At 36.1% G+C, this 17,577-nt stretch overlaps 1 protein-coding gene across 3 annotated transcripts in view; it reads right to left on the reverse strand.

The window, feature by feature from the left end:
* Positions 1 to 8,397: 8,397 nt before the first annotated feature.
* LOC121735890 (probable DNA mismatch repair protein Msh6) overlaps positions 8,398 to 17,577 on the reverse strand; it is a 28,701-nt gene continuing 19,521 nt past the window's right edge. For 2 of the 3 annotated variants that reach the window (XM_042126875.1, XM_042126873.1), the window contains exons 16-20: positions 14,831 to 15,004; positions 14,413 to 14,590; positions 12,621 to 12,772; positions 9,670 to 9,824; positions 8,398 to 9,021 (exon numbers count right to left, since the gene is read on the reverse strand). In XM_042126875.1, coding sequence (XP_041982809.1) covers positions 8,901 to 9,021; positions 9,670 to 9,824; positions 12,621 to 12,772; positions 14,413 to 14,590; positions 14,831 to 15,004 — 780 coding nt within the window. In that variant the 3' untranslated portion in view covers positions 8,398 to 8,900. The remainder of the gene's footprint in view (positions 9,022 to 9,669; positions 9,825 to 12,620; positions 12,773 to 14,412; positions 14,591 to 14,830; positions 15,005 to 17,577) is intronic. The other variant, XM_042126874.1, reaches the window with a different exon arrangement.

Here is a 17,577-nt window from a genome sequence, read left to right on the forward strand (position 1 = left end):
GTGAAGAATAATCGTTTCTTTTTTATTATTACTGGGCGTTGGTGAAATTGGAAAAATCCATAATGTTATGATTTTTGATGTTTTTAATGCTCGCGCTTTCTAATGTTTAAAAATTATATATTTATTTAAATAATTTTATTATTAGACATCGGATTATATGCATTTGCATACTTGCATATGCAAATGCATATAATGGTACTTTTTAGGCGATAGTGCACATTTTGGCAATTTTTCGTTGATAGCATTTTTTTTTAGATTTTGTCATATTTCGGTAGTATTATGCCCTCATAGTCTTCTAACTAGCTATCATGTCACACACCAAGGCCACAAAACAGAGGTACGATAGATCAAAACACTTCAAATATGTGGCTCCATCCCCATTTAAAGATAGCAATACACCGAATAGGTACAATATGTTTCTATAAACAAAATTTTTCTTTGTAGTTGGCAATATGAGTAAAAAATTTGAATAAAATAGTAACGATTTAATGGAAAACGTTTGTAGAAAATTATGATTGGTGCTGTATAAGAAATGAAAAATCCTGGATTTGATGAAATTATAAAAATTGGCGCTACCACCGAAAAACTCTTCAAAAAATAAAAATATTTTAATATGAAGTGACTTTTGATTGTGCATATTTTGTGCATATTTCGGCCATTTTTCGTGCATATAATCCGATGTCTATTTATCATTAATTCCTGGAAGTATCATTTGACTGAGGCTAAACAGATTTTAACGTAGCGAGTTGTGTGAGTACCTAGATAAGGTAGAAGTTAGAGCTCACAATTTCATTGGCACTTTAATCAGAAAATCATATTATTGGCATAGTTTACAAAAGTCTATGGTGCCAATAATAGGTTGAGTTCCAATGATGGGGTAATTTGTCTTAATTGTGCACTGTATTTTTATTCGTCATAGAAACATTTTTTGATCATATTAAAGAACTATAGTTCTAGAAGACAGTATATTTATATGAGGCAGTGAACCAACAAAACGCAAAACATTAATGTATACTAAACTTCAATTTAATGAAGAGTTTGACAGAAAATTCATAAAACTTATGAAAAATCTTCAAATTAAAGTTAAGTCATCGTTAATGAGTGCGGCCGTTAGACCGTGTTTACACACAAGGCTCTTTTGGCGCGTGGCTAACATTAGAATGCCATATTGTAACGTGAAAAGACTCAATTTCATCCAAATGACGTGGCTAGAAAGAATGCTGGAATTTTGAGTAACATTTCGCTTCCATGTTAACCAAGTGCCATAAAAACCTTTTGTGTAACAAATAAAATAATATTTAAAAAATGTTAACAAATTCAATATAGGTAATATACGGATTACTTTATTGGTCCATAGAACTTTTAACACGAGTTGACTATAGAAACAGAATTTCCATGTTAATTAGTAAACAATTTAATGGACTGATTTAAGCAAAATAAATGTTTTATATTTACTATAGTTATTTATTGCCTGTCCAATATCTTTATGTTAAAAACTTTTGATTTTGTAACTTGAACTATTTTTTTTTGCAAAAGTCTGTAGTACCTTAAAAATACCTCTAAGTATTAATATTTAATATATTCCTAACTTGTGAAGTTTATTTCCAATATACCAACTTTGTTGGCATTTTGAAATATTTATAAAGTATCCAAATTGTAAATAATTATTCTTTATCCAGTGATGTTTAATGACGAGTTTTTCTTAAGTTCTTCTAAGAACGTGAAAACGGTTAGCTACGTCGATGACTTTGGAGTTAAAAAATAAAGTTCAAAGTATTTAATTTAAAGTTACAACTAAATTAATTATAAATGGACGTAGTTAAGCAGAAAGGACTCAACCCACACAAAGTCACTTTTGAGTTATTGACGTTTGAAGTTTCAGCTTGAATTTCTTTATCACAAAGTTACATTAACAAAACAAAGAGTTGCTTAATTTAAATAATAGTTCACATTTTATTGGCCCGTCATTTATTTTTTATATATTTTGCAATAAATTTAAAGATATTAAGTGAAATGTGGGTTGAGTCCTTATTAATATTCTCAACTTTGTAGAGACAGGTATTTTTTTTTTTATTTCTCAGAAAGGACTCATAACTACCCTTTGACTGGAAAATAAGCTATAAAAGAAAACAAAATAAGTTAAATTAATAAAAAGTTATGTATTTATTGACCTTGATAATAAAGCTTGTAAAAACACACAAAAAACCTTATTAAAATAATTTAAAAACATCGAAAATCACACAAGAATTGGCGCGCAAATTAATTTCCTCCATCCTCTGGTCAAAATAGAGGGTGGGTCCGTATCCATCAACATCCTCGTTGATATTGGCGTGTCCCATAAGATAATTATAAAATGCATGGCAGTCGTCTGGTATTAAACTGCACATTGACCGAAGATCTTCAAGCTTTGCTTGTGAAATGAGTTTGCCTTGGGGCCCAAGAACTTCACAATCTTCTTCCAAAAATTACATTATAGCACCCTTGTTTTTTTTGGAATTGATCTTGTGGCGGTACCCACAATTCGCCTAACAATCCTGCATCGTGCTATCAAAGTGGGCTTTGGCCTGACCGATACCGCAAGTCTTCGAGGGGGGAGTGATGTTGTGGTACCCACAATTCGCCTAGCAATCACAATAAAAATCCTGCATCGCGCTATCGAAGTTTCGGAGAATGGCAAGATACCTATTATATACAACGTTTGAAAATGGCGTCAGTGGGTTCGGCCTGACTGAGCATGCTATCTGGCTCGGTCGAAAGATCTTCCTTTGCAGCCGCCATTCACAACGTTAAAATCTCAAAATCATCCCACATGCCTACTACAATAGCTACTACTCAAAACGAAGATATTTTCGGCCGGAACGTGAAGATCAAGGTGACAATGTGGCGGGTCCTTCAACATCGGAGAACAAAGTAAATACAGTCCCTTCACCTGAAAAGTGGGCTGTGTTCTTCGAAAATATGAAGGCGGGCCTCCAAAACTCCAAATCATCTCCAACAAGTGCAGTAGATTCTAGAAAACTGAAAGCTAAAGAAATTTATCTACCCTCTTTTGATCCGGACGAGTGTCAATTCACTGCGACACAATGGTGCGACGAGATTGAGAACATCTGGCTTTTGCCATATTTTTCATTTCGTAAAATTTGTCTCGATTATCTAAGGGAGCTTAGCTCCAACACTGTACGTGATCGTTACCCTTTGCCGCTGATATCAGAACAAATTGGATGCTCAAACCTGTTATTTTTCGAGCTTAGGGCTTCTGAGTTCCATCAAATTTTAATGGCATCCTAGGCGGACATTGAAAAACCGCGTTTATTACGCCGGATGGTGTATGGCAATATTTGAAAATGCCGTTTGGGCTTTGCAACGCACCTTCTGTGTGGACAAAGGACAAAGGGACATTAATAAGACGCTTAAAGCTTTAAAAGATAAGGTATAGTCTGTCAAGAAAGTGAAGAAACTAAAAAGTGGCAACATCGTAGTGTCATCCCTTTCAAATCAATCTATGAAAAAAGGGATGACTCTTACGATGTTGCCGCTTTTTAATTTCTTCACTTTCTTGATGGACTATAGCAATGGTTTATACGGACGATGTCCTAATTTTTGCAATAACCAGATCAAGGTCATGAAACTAAGGAGGATGCTCCTTCGTTTCAACTTTCATGACCTTGGTCTGGTGTTATCTGCACTATCAAATGGTTTTGCTTTTAGCTGGAAGAAAATTCGATCTATTCGTCGCATCTCAAATTTACTTGTTTGGCTTAATTATTAAACAATATAAAACAAAACACGCGTATCACCAAGTCAGCGTACGAAATAATGGCAGGGTTGCCTTATTTTTCAGTGTTATTTACCAACAAAATTTTGCCAGAATAAAAAAAAACAAATATTTAAAAGAGTTAGGTAGTTTTGAGTCCTTACAACGAAAATAACAATTGATTAATATACATTACTAATACCTATTACAAATGTTTTGAAGGGTTTCAGTTAAATAAATAGTAACTGTGCAGTAATTACATCAATTCCTCACACAGAACAGCCTGCCTTAGTCGATTTAGGTTTTTTGAAAATAATGTGCGTTGTATCTATATCCGTTTTTCAAAAATATCTCAAGCGAGTTTGAGTCGTTTTTGATAAACCAAAAAATATATATTTTGTTTTAATAAACCTATAACACAGAAACGACCCAACCTGTTTGAATCGTTTTAGTTATTTGATAGAATGACATTTCCAATCCAATCTAAATTATTAGAAATGCTCCATACGGTTTGAGTTAATTCTGATTAATCAACTTTAAGGCAATGCTCCTAGAAATACCATTACTCAGAAACAACTCAAGTGGACTGAGTTCGTTCAGCAAATTTATTTAGAGTTCTCTTCATACATGTGGGTTGAGTCGGGGTGGTAAAAAAAGTACTTTCGGTGTATATTTTAAAAATGGGGTTTTCACTACATGGTAGATTCGACCCTCAGGAGTACGATGGCACACTTAACTCAATTTAGCCCATTTTGTGGGTTGAGTCCTTTCTGCTTAACTACGTCCAAATGTACAAATACGATGCGATCGGTAAGTGGTGTATAGATAAGGATTTTTGTAACAGAGCTGTGGAGGTAAATAAATAAGTGTATAATATTCTTTGTTTTTTTTTTATCCATTGCACAATCAGAGGAATTAATAATTATTCTTATACTACCTATGAGGTAGATGACAGGTCTACCCGCGCAGGTCTACAGGACACAAGTCCACACCGCGTCGCAACGTTGTGGTTGCGATGTGGTCGGCCAGTAGTTCGCTTCTGGTCGGTATCACACAAGTGGTCGACAACGACTGCAAAATGTGGTACGTGTGAATAGTCCAGTTCATTTACAATACGAAATATACGCCCGACCCCATGGTGTGGTTGTGGTTGTCGTGTGTTTGTGGTACGTGTGGGTTGGCCCTAAAGGCACCGGTTAGCAGCGGGCGACATGAAGCAACCGCAGACGACGTGTCGTCGCGACACTACTGGTTTGTATGTATTTATATGAAATACCCTCCGCAGCTAGCGACACTTATTCATAGAAATACATAGAAACCGGTAGTGTCGCGAGTCGCGACGACACGTCGTCTGCTGCCGCTTCATGTAGCCGGCTTCCAACTTGTACCTTTACACAGAATCTAACGACACCTCTGAAGTTAAATCCATCAAGTCATTCAGGCTGCAGAGCGGGCCGAACAATTATAATATGTTATGCTGGAACTTGGCTTGACACGCTACCGCGTGTTTAGATATACCATACTCAAGATAAAAAAGATGTCCTGAAGTATGTGTAGAACTTAAAAGACAGGTTGAATACAGTCTACTTATTAATATGGGCTTATATATTTCTTAAGATCAGACCTAGAAATTTGTGTCAAAAATGGACACAGGAATTAAGAAGAAAAGGCGTTATTATAAAAACTGATTATTTAATTGTATTATTTAAGTGGCACAGAAAATTATTATTACATTCGATCTTATAACGACCAATTCAATTAAAACTTAAATGAATAGTTACAAATCAACGGTGGGCAACAATTATGAGATATTCTGGATAAATAAAAATATGATTGAAGACATGAGTGAATTAGATGGGTGAGTGAGTGAGTGATGAGTGAGTGGAGGCCTTAGGACCGAGAAAAGTATTACAAATCAAAGAAATGTGGATTTTATGTAGCCAAAAGTTTGTTCACAGAATAAGGTAAAAAATTAGTAATAGGCTTGATGACTTTTTTTTTTTTCTTATTGGTAATTGAACGACCCTTAAAAAATAGAAACATCGCTTTCAGCGATGTTTCTATTTTTTAAGCTATCAGAGTCATTCTTTCAGAATGACTCTGATAGCTTAGAAATTCACCAAGATATGACAATTTAAACATCTCATAAAATAGACCTGCCCGAAACGCTCCATACAAAGTGCTACGAAAGGCTGACGTCACTCTTTCGTAGTTTGTACGCATCGGGAGAGAACTTTGTTCGATAGGTATATTAAATACTGCGTTTATGAAAGTGGTTTAATAACAAAAGTTGCTTTTAATTGCATAAGTTATCGAATGGTATACAAATATTAAGAAATATAATTGAAAAAAAAAATCGACTTGATTATCCAACTTTGAAGGCGCATAACAAAAAAAATACAAATGCTATCAAGCTGAAATTTTGGGAACACTGATGTTTTACCGTGATTTCTTTATTTTATTAACAAAATTCGCTAATCTTTGACCTTGTCATCATCCCTATTGTCCTCATGTTATCAATGTTATTATAATAACATATTATCCACTCATGTCTTCAATTGTTCTCGAGCCAAAAGACTAGGTTACTATCATAATATATGCTGTTCAAAAAGCAACAATCAGATCAATTCAATATATCAAAATCAAATAACGAATAACTTTAAAACGTAGGTGACCAAATTACAACATGTAAGATAAAGCTTGGCTTTTATTTATGGCAACATTACAGTACTTGTCAACACTAGTACATATTGTATCAAAAGTGCGTTCAAGCTTAGAATAGGGTTACCTATAATAAATCTTACACGAAAGATTTGAATTCCAACCAACTTACTAATAAAATATTTATACAGCTAATAACTATACGAAGTCTGCTTGTATTTGTTTAAAAAAAAGAGAAAAAAAGTCACAGGACAGACAGAGGCGGCAAATTTTTAACCCTTTAACCGCCGAGCTTAAAATCAATTGTCGTGCCTCTAGCGCCGGCACCATTAATGGTGCACGACAATTACTATTTGTTCTAGGTATATTTTTTTGATTTAAATCAAAAAAATATACCTAGAACAAATAGTGATGTGCAATACTTATCTTTTTCGATGTCGATAATTTATTTCTTAATTTATAATTTAAATAAAGTATAAACTGATGTCTAGTATTTAAATCCATAATGTTGTTAGTAAATATACAACGCTGGCAAAAACATTAGATAAAAACAGCTTGAATAGTGAAGTGACATAATTCCCGATATTTGTTTTTACATTTCAAATAATATTAATTTCATAGTTTCCACGGATTAAATAATTGAGTTGTTTAAATATATAACCTACTACAAATATAGATTTTCAATAGTAGATCGATATCTCATCCCCTTTACACGCATACAACTTCATCTAAATGTCGTAGCAGACAGACAGATAGGAAAGCGTTACTTTGTAATTTATTGTAATTTTATTTCTAGTTTAAGTATCCACTACAATTACATTTATCGATAGCATCATCATAAGCACAACACTAGTGGAAAATTCTAGAAGGCGGCACTCGCTTATGACGTCAGAAGCGGTCGTCTTTTTCCGACCGTGGCGCAGGGTGTGCTGACAACATTCGTTTCTAAACATGCAGACTAGGGATGGGAATCGTCAATTCAATCACTGAAATTTTTATACTATATTTATTATAAATTAAGTAAAACAAACACGTTTATTTGTTCAGTAACCATTGCCTTATTTGTTTTATAATAAATGTGTTAGTAAAAACAGAAATATTTTAATTTATGTGGATTTCTGTATCAGTAAATCATTGCTTATGTCCCGTCCCTACTGTCGGATTTTTCCGACTCGGGCGTTGGACATCAATACACTTTTCTAAGAATATTTTCGGTAATTTATTTAACTTTAGACATTATTTTTAGGTCTTCTAATTAAGAAACTAAAGTGTAATCAATTGTAAATGATTACTTCGTTAATTATTTACCAAGTATAAACATTATTTTAATATAATACAGTGCTATCAAACAAAAAAGGCAGATTAACCGAGTAGTGGTACTGGTCGTAAATATCCGACCTTGGCGAAATGGGCACGAAAATATTTGTCGGAATATTCCGACCTTGGCGGCTAAAGGGTTAAACTGCGTTAATATCTTAATTAGTAAGTGGGTAAGTATCCATTTAATCAAACATAAAAATACATCACAAATTATAAAAAATAATACTTGTAGAGCACAATAATAACAAGATTAGTAACAAACCACAAAATAAAGTTATAAAACCTCACGCTACTAGAGGTTATATAGCCTTATACCACAAGAGGTTATATAGCCTCATGCTACAAGAGTTTATATAGCCTCATGTTACAAGAGGTTATATAGCCCCATGCTACAAGAGGTTATATAACCTTATGCTACAATAAATTATACAGCCTCATGCTACAAGAGGTTATACATATAGCCTCATGCTACGAGAGGTTATATAGCCTCATGTTACAAGAGGTTATATAGCCTCATGTTACAAGAGGTTATATAGCCTCATGTTACAAGAGGTTATATAGCCTCATGTTACAAGAGGTTATATAACCTTATGCTACAAGAAATTATACAGCCTCATGCTACAAGAGGTTATACATATAGCCTCATTCTATGAGAGGTTATATAGCCTCATGTTACAAGAGGTTATATAGCCTCATGTTACAAGAGGTTATATAGCCTCATGTTACAAGAGGTTATATAGCCTCATGCTACAAGAGGTTATATAGCCCCATGCTACAAGAGGTTATATAGCCCCATGCTACAAGAGGTTATATAATCTTATGCTACAAGAGGTTATATAACCTCATGCTACAAGAAATTATACAGCCTCATGCTACAAGAGGTTAAACATATAGCATCATGCTACGAGAGGTTATATAGCCTCATGTTACAAGAGGTTATATAGCCTCATGCTACAAGAGGTTATATAGCCTCATGCTACAAGAGGTTATATAGCCTCATGCTACAAGAGGTTATATAGCCTCATGCTACAAGAGGTTATACATATAGCCTCATGCTACGAGAGGTTATATAGCCTCATGTTACAAGAGGTTATATAGCCTCATGCTACAAGAGGTTATATAGCCCCATGCTACAAGAGGTTATATAACCTTATGCTACAAGAAGTTATATTACTAGGGTTTGCAACATCTCCCTGACCGAGTCGGCGTTTGACGTTTTCACTATCGTGCGGAATGCACGCACCGCTATTGCTTCCTTCTCCAAATCCCGCGATACCAGTTGAGCCCTGGGGGTAAGACAATTTCAAATTATTATCATAATAATAGTCTGTAGTGAAACGTGACTACGTTTCACTACAGACTCTGATTATATTGTGCAGGCCATGCTCCTCTGCCAACTTAATGTGAGAGATCCTTTGTCAACTTTACGTATTATTCTGTCCATCAAGCCACTAGTCACTTGTGCTAAGCCACTTTTGCTAAAGCTAGATTTGTGTGCGTCCGGCCGCGGTTTAGCAGCTTCACCGTGAGATTACGAGCAAACGTATGTAAATGACAGCGCGACCGCGCCGCTATTTAAATAAATAGTTACATATTATACTTGCTCATGATCTCGTGGTGTAGCGGCCAAATCGCGAGTTCGCGCTGGCGCATATAAATCCAGCCTAAGGCTGCGTTTCCACCAGAGATGTGTTGCGAGGAATGTTTATCTAGCACCTCTATCGTGGGTATAGCAGACACAATATGTTTTCAACTGTTATGCGGCAGCCGGCTGCCGTTTGAGGATTGATGGGTTAGATCCGATAGCATCGCCGCGCTGAGCGATGTCATGACAAGCTCACGTCGATGTAGCTAGCGATTCTATTGGTTCTCAAAAACACACTCCTCGCAACACATCTCTGGTGGAAACGCAGCCTAATCGTAGTCTCAATTACCTGCGTGTAATGTCCCGGGGAATCCCCGCGAGTCGCGCCGCGTTGAACCCGTACGATTTGGGGCAGGCGCCCGGTGACAGTTTGTACAGAAACGTTATCGTCTCCTCGGGTATCTCGTCAGAGTCCGTCGTCTCGTCCGTCTCAACCATACACGCCTGGAAATAGAGAAATGGTGTTAGTCGTAATTTTTTAACCTTTTAATCCCCAAGCGGCCGGATCCGGCCGCCACAGATTATACTGCAGCCATTCCGTCTACACCCAAGCGGCCGGATGTGGCCGCGCTCTTTCGTTCGATTGAATTACGTATTTCGTTGACTTAGAGACTACTTTTGTATGAAGAAGTTTGGTTAGTTATGATCTACGATAAATTTGCCACATTCTGAATGCAAAATATTATACAATCTGTGGTCGACGAATATTTGTCAGTCATTTGAAAATCGTGAATTTTTCGTGTGTGTTCTGCCATGTTGTGTTGTTTGTTTGATATTATTGATGGATTTAACGAATGTAAGTAGTAAAATAGTTTAATTTATTAATTATAATTTATAAATAGTTTTAGATAATCATTTGAAAGAAATACTTACATCGTAATAACTTCTAGTTTACACGAGAAAATTTGGTTGTTATTTATGTGATTTGAACGCGATTTGTTTAATATTTTTGTAAATAATTGACGTTAAAAGCGTATATTATCGTGTACAAAACGATTTAGATCCTAGTAATAGTATATAATAGTATCGTTTTAGTAAAATAATCAAGATAAAAATTACCTATTTATAACGGCTTTTTGCCGGCCGCGGCCATTTTGAACTTTATTTGTATTGCACTAAGGACGAAGTTTGCTTGTGTATAATACCAAAACCGGTTTTTATTACTCTTATCTCTTATCTGTTTATTGATAACAAGTTAAGTTATTTCAAAGAATTGTTTACATAAACAGTTTGTATAGCTCTGTGTTATTGAGATTATAATAATGTATTAATATATTTGTTGCGAAATAGTTAGAAACATAGATTTCAAGGTTTACAGTGATGAGACAAATATCACATCTGACTAAATACTATATTATGATGGCTTGATAGATAGAAAATTTAACATATATTATAATATTTTTCACACAAACATAAAATATGGATTAGATGTAAGGTTATTACATTATTTGTACAAAGAGGGTAGGCCGGGTGCCATTTTTTTTTTGCAAACCACGTACCCTACATTTTTGCAAAGATTTTGGCACTTACTGAAGGGTTAATATTGTAGCTATTTAGTGGCACATACTTTGTTTATGAGCTGTGTCACCGATGGCCACGGTTGTCATGGAAGGTGACAGTATTTACGTTCAACAGAGTGCCGAGTGTGGATTACTCACTGGGCTGGGCTCACTCCCGTGAATATCGCTAGGTGGCGCTGTACAAATTCCATACAAAATCTTAGTAAACGCCAAACGCGTTCACGATCGAATGTCAAACAAAAAACTCGCACTCGGCACTCTGTTGTCAAATCACTCCTCTAGTCCAGCGACGCCACAGTGTTTTAGAAATCCCCAAAATCGGACATGACTAAGTTAATGCAATGAGTCGATGGCGTCTTATATTTCAAATGCAATAGTAGAACTCCCGTGTGCGCATTTTACTTCGTTTTTGAGAAAATCAATTTTTAAATTAGTCATTTTTTGACTCCCTGAAAACGAAATTATTTTATTTAAATTAATTACGAGGGTTTGTAAACTTGCTACCCAGTTGACTAGATTGATCATTAAGAAACACAAATTTTGTACTTTATTTCATTCCTACAATTCAAGTAGTTCCTGAGATTTTTATGTTTTTAAATATTTAGACTTCATTTTTTTTCTGCTTTCCTATATGATTTCCGCACCTTATGTCAAAACTGAAAAATACTTTGGAACAGTCTTTACACTACAATATTTTTATTTTTTTATGAACCGCATCTCATACCAGAGATTTACGAATTTAGAATTTTTATTCGCAAAAATTAAAAATTTTAAGAGCAAAGTTTCATCGAAGTGTTAAAAAAATATTATGTGGACAGCATTTTTGACGACCAAGGTGATGAAGAATAAAATATTTTATTATTTGACTGATTTATTATTTGACGGATAAATAATTGACTGATTATTTAAATTGTAAATGTTTTATTACTTGACTGATTATAAAAAAAAAATTGATGAAACTTTGCTCATAAAATTTTTAATGCGCAAATAAAAATTAGAAATTCGTAAATCTCTGGTATGAAACGCGATTCACAAAAAATAAAAATATTGTAATGTAAAGACTATACCAAAGTATTTTTCAGTTTTGACAGAAGGTGCGGAAATCATATAGGAAAGCCGAAAAAAAATAAAGTCTAAATATTTAAAAACATTAAAATCTCAGGAACTACTTGAATTGTAGGAATGAAATAAAGTACAAAATTTGTGTTTCTTAATGATCAATCTAGTCAACTGGGTAGCAAGTTTACAAACCCTCGTAATTAATATAAATAAAATAATTTCGTTTTCAGGGAGTCAAAAAATGACTAATTTAGAAATTGATTTTATCAAAAACGAAGTAAAATGTGCACACGGGAGTTCTACTCTTGCATTTGAAATATAAGACGCCATCGACTCATTGCATTAACTTAGTCATGTCCGATTTTGGGGATTTCTAAAACACTGTGCGACGCTACGAACTGTGAAACAGCGGCGAACCGACATACTGTCTTATCCGCCACAGGACAATGCGTTTCACAGATCTTTCGCAGTTCGCAGCGTCGGTGGACTAGAGGCGTTAGTGATGCTAATAAACAACATAAAGGGTCATCTATAAAAAAAACATGAGCATTTTGATATATCACGTACAGCAAACACGAATCTAACGATACCTCTCAAGCTAAAACTGAGGTGCCAAATGCCAAATTAACTCTTTCAATAATATAACGCGATTTTCACCTACCATATGCGAAAGCAGCACGCCCGGCGCGCTCGCTAGATGGTGCACCAATGTGTGGTAGTGAGTGCTGAACACCGTTCGGCAACTGCGCGCCGCCAACGCTGCGCACACGCCGCACGCCAGCGCCGCGCCGTCGTAAGTCGACGTTCCACGACCTGCAAGGAAACGAGATTGAAAATAGTGTAACCTATAATGCATTAATGACAATGATAAATACATGCGAGGGTTAGTCGAAACTCGAGAATATTTTAGTAATCAACTAGCGACCCGCCCCGGCTTCGCACGGGTATAAAATATATAGCCTATGTCACTCACTGAAGAAATGATTAAAATCTATTCAGTAGTTTTTAATTATGTATATTCATTACCACCCGTGACCCGCATTTGTCGGTATCGCCGTAAAAGCTACGTCCCGCAATTTTAGAATCTGTAATATCTTCGAAAAATATTCATTTTAATCATATGGTGTAAAGGGCCATATAGATCTATATTAAATCAATATTGTATTTAAATTTTAAAGTATTTAATTGAATAACGATTGTTGCCGTATTGGTTAAAATCGCTTCGATTAGCCATTATTTAAAGTTAAAAGTAAATGACAAAAAATGTTATTGTGGGATATCCCTAAGAGATAGAAATGTTACGCTCAAAGACCGAAAACGCTCAGTGAGCGAAAAAATGGCTCACAACGCGTTGTGGTCATAGTGGCCGTTTCACTATTACCACAACGCGTTGTGAGCCATTTTTTCGCTCACTGAGCGTTTTCGGTCTTTGAGCGTAACAGACATATACCATCGCGGAGTTTTCTGTAGACCTTTTCGTAGTGTACAATACTTAGTACATTATTTTGATAAATCTTGTAGGGTTCAGCCTGCGTTTGTAATGTAAGCGGAAAAAAATGAAATTATTTACGACATCACTATTTAAATTAATGTTATTATACTTATAAACCTTTCTCTTTAATCACTCTATCTATTAAAGAAAACCGCATCAAAATCCATTGTGTAGATTTAAAAATTAAGGGGAACAAAGGGACACGAGCGAAAAAAAGCGACTTTGTTTTATAATATGTAGTGTTGCGATCACTCTAAGGCTTTTGCTTTCATGAAGCACATATTTTTGATCAGTAAGGTATGCTATAAAAACGTAATATAAATCATCGGCCAAGTGCGAGTTGGACTCGCGCATGAAGGGTTCCGTACCACTATAGAACAAAAATAAGGAAAATATGAGTGTTTTTGTATGGGAGGCCCCTTTCATTATTAATTTTATTTAAATTTTATTATAAATTTTTAAAGTACAAACAAAACTGAGTAATTTGTGAAAATTTCAGGTTGCTACCTGTTGTCATCATTAATAACAAGCAAAAAATGTTTAAAAAATCTCGTTAGTTGTATGGGAGCCCCCTTTAAATATTAAATTTATTTTATTTTTAGTATTTGTTGTTTATAGCGGCAATAGAAATACATAATCTGTGAAAATTTCAACTCTCCAGCTATTACCGTTCTTGAGTTACAGCCTGGAGAAAGACGGACAGACATCGAAGTCTCAGTAATAGGGCCCCGTTTTTACCCTTTGGGTACGGAAACCTAATAAACTAGCAAAACACTCGCCTTCTTGAAGTTTAGTTTTTTAAAAATAGAATGACATCAATGAAAAGAGATCCACATGTACTAAAATAGAGTTGGTGACCTACAAGGCCCTACTTTAGGACCCTTTCATTTCGAAATGTATGTAAATGACCTACAACCATAGTATTTACTGACAATAAATTATTTATGTATAGTTTCCATACCAAGTTCATCCAGCAGAACAAGCGAGTGCGGAGTCGCGTGTCGCACAATAGCGGCCGTCTCGTTCATCTCCACGAGGAAGGTCGATTGGCCCGCCAGTATGTCGTCCGCCGCGCCCAGCCGCGTGAATATGCGGTCGACGAGGCTGAGGCTGCAGCGAGCTGCCGGCACGTAGCTACCCTGTGATAGTTTGAAAATCATTTGAAATCAGCTGAGTAACCATCTCCAGACACGATAGCGACGCTATTGTATTGGCGACTCCTTAGTAATCTAAAATATTACGTATGAAGTATGGTAACGATTTTAACATAAATTATAAAGCAATATCACCAAAAAACACACTCCAATTTCCTTTAGAAAAAGTACTTAATTTTTTATTTCATACATTTAACACTATTCTGAACAATGCAACAGACTTACCAAATGCGCTAACACAGTGATGAGGCCCAGTTGTCGCATGAGCGTGGACTTGCCCCCCATGTTCGGTCCGGTTAGCAAGAGAAGCCTGCCATCCCCACGCAGCGTAGTGCCATTCGGTATGAAGTCCTCGACCGTGATACACGGGTGCCGGCCTTCTTCTATATCTATGTAGGGCTGGAAAAAGATGGATATATTTTAGACTAGTTAATGTAGCCCGTAACTCTGTTGCGCTAAAATTCGTTTATCATGCAGGAACCGTATTTTCTTCCAGGACTCAAAAGTATCTCCATACCGAATTTCAGCAAAACCGTTTTAGGGGTTTGGGCGTTAAGAAGTAACAGACAGACACACTTCTATAATCTGGAATCTTCCTACTCCTATTTTCTTCTGATTAATTTCATTGCGGGTCCCAAGACAGCTTTAGCATGTCTGGTTTGTATGCGAATTTAGTGGACTGTATTAGGTTTAAAAATTTATAAACTATGAATCGTTACCACACCACAAGTTAACATCTGCTGCTGCATGAATACACCAATATAACAAATTAGAGATCTTACCTTGGATGGGAACAGCGGATTTCCAGCGTCACATGTATAGGGGGGCCCCCTTTTTAGCGGTTATAGAAAATTCGCGGCTTTTAGCGTAGCGCGGTGCGGTGCGCGGAGCGCGGCTCAAGCGGAACAGAACAACTTCACTCTTTCAGTCCTGCGGCCACGATTTGCGACGAACTTCACTATTGGCGCAAGTGGCGCCAAACTCGCGTAGCGGATATCGAGGGAAAGAGAGGATTATTAGGACAGGATCGATAAGACCTCGTCCAATGTCATAACAGTGCACAAACACAACAACAGATGGCGTTATAAATTATATGCGGCAACAATTCATAGAAATATAACAAACGGCGCCTTCATCCTCCCCCCCTTGAAAGGGATAGTCTTATCCACTTTCAAAATATAAATTAGCTAATGTTTAAATGCGTTATAATTAAGCGGTTATTATACGAGAAACAAATTAAATTAACGCGAGTTCACCCGAGTGAAATAGTTAACAAAATAACTTAAATAATACTTATAGACTACGAATAGAGAAAATGTTACATTTACTGGGTAGGTAATGGACAAAGCTTAGTAACGGGGCGACGAAAAACACCGGTTTTTGTTTTAACATCTACCACACGTACAACTCCGTCAGCGCCGGGATAAGTCCTGACGATAATACCGATTGGCCACTGTAATGGCGGAATATTATTTGTATTAATCAAGACAATTGTACCAGTACATATTGACTTGGATTTCTGTATCCACTTTTGTCTACTCTGTAACGTGTTTAGGTATTCTACTCGCCATCTATTCCAGAAGGATTGAACAATTTTATCTATCAGCTGATACTTTTGTAGCAAGTGTTCGCGGTCATTATTATAATCAGTATGTTGCAATGATTTAAGCGGCGTTAAAGTTAAAAAATGAGCGGGAGTTAAGGGTTGCGGATCATTTGGATCCGAACTGAGTAATGAAAGCGGACGCGAATTGAGTAAAGCTTCAATCTGAATAAGTACGGTTGACATCTCTTCATAAGTTAATAATTGATTGCCTATAATTTTATTTAAGTGTGATTTGATACATTTTATATTACTTTCCCAAATACCACCGTGATGCGGCGATTGCGGCGGGTTAAATTTCCAATTTATACGGTTTTCAACTAAAACTGTGGAATATTCCTTATTGTATTCCGGCGAGTTAATTAAATCATATAGAGCGTTAAGATGAGATCTAGCACCGATAAAGTTAGTACCACAGTCAGAATAGATAACACTGACTGGTCCTCGGCGGGATAAAAACCGTTTTAAAGCGTTTAAAAACGTTGCCGTTGATAAATCGGATACAAGTTCAATGTGAATAGCGCGCGTTACTAAGCATATAAACAAACAGATATATGCCTTACAGGAGCGTATTCCACGCTTGCGATAAGGGATAATTTGAATAGGTCCCGCAAAGTCCGTGCCACAATGGGAATATGGTTTAGATTCGCGAACACGACAAGCAGGCAAATCGCCCATTAGCGGAAATTGTGGTCGCGGATTAGATTTAAAACATAGGTTACATTTACTAAGTCGCCTTCTTATAACGTTGCGAGCACCAAAAATCCAGTATTTCTGTCTCATTATTGAAAGTAAAAGACCAGGTCCGGTATGTAGATTGCGCTTATGTTCGTAATCGATAATTAGATCAACAACATGATCCTTTCCTGGCAATAATATTGGATGTTTGCTATAGTAATCGAGATTTGAGTTCGCAAGCCTTCCGCCTACACGAAACAGGCCTTCGTCAACATATGCGTTTAACTTAGCGAAAGATTTAGGCAAATTACTATTTGACAAATTAAGTTTAAATTCTTCGGAAAAATGAACACTTTGTACATCGCGTAAAATTGCTAATTCTGCATAATTTAAATGTTGAATTTCAAATTTACGAGGAAGCTTCTTTATAAAGCGAAAAACTAGAATGACTATGCGAAGAAGTTTTGGCCATGAGGAAACGCGTCTAGCCAACTCATATAAAGGCGGGTATACACGTTCAACTACATTAGTATTTAATACGTTAATTTTAATTTCAGGCGGGTCGACACAGCTGCTAGTATCGAATTTTTTAAGCGGCCATCCGTAACAGGTAAATGAGCAAAATGCGGGCCATTATAGTATAACGGATGTCTGACTAACTGATTTGGAGTCAAGCCTCTGCTCAGACAGT

This window comes from Aricia agestis, chromosome 18 (assembly GCF_905147365.1).
Source record: "Aricia agestis chromosome 18, ilAriAges1.1, whole genome shotgun sequence".
NCBI lineage: Eukaryota > Metazoa > Arthropoda > Insecta > Lepidoptera > Lycaenidae > Aricia > Aricia agestis.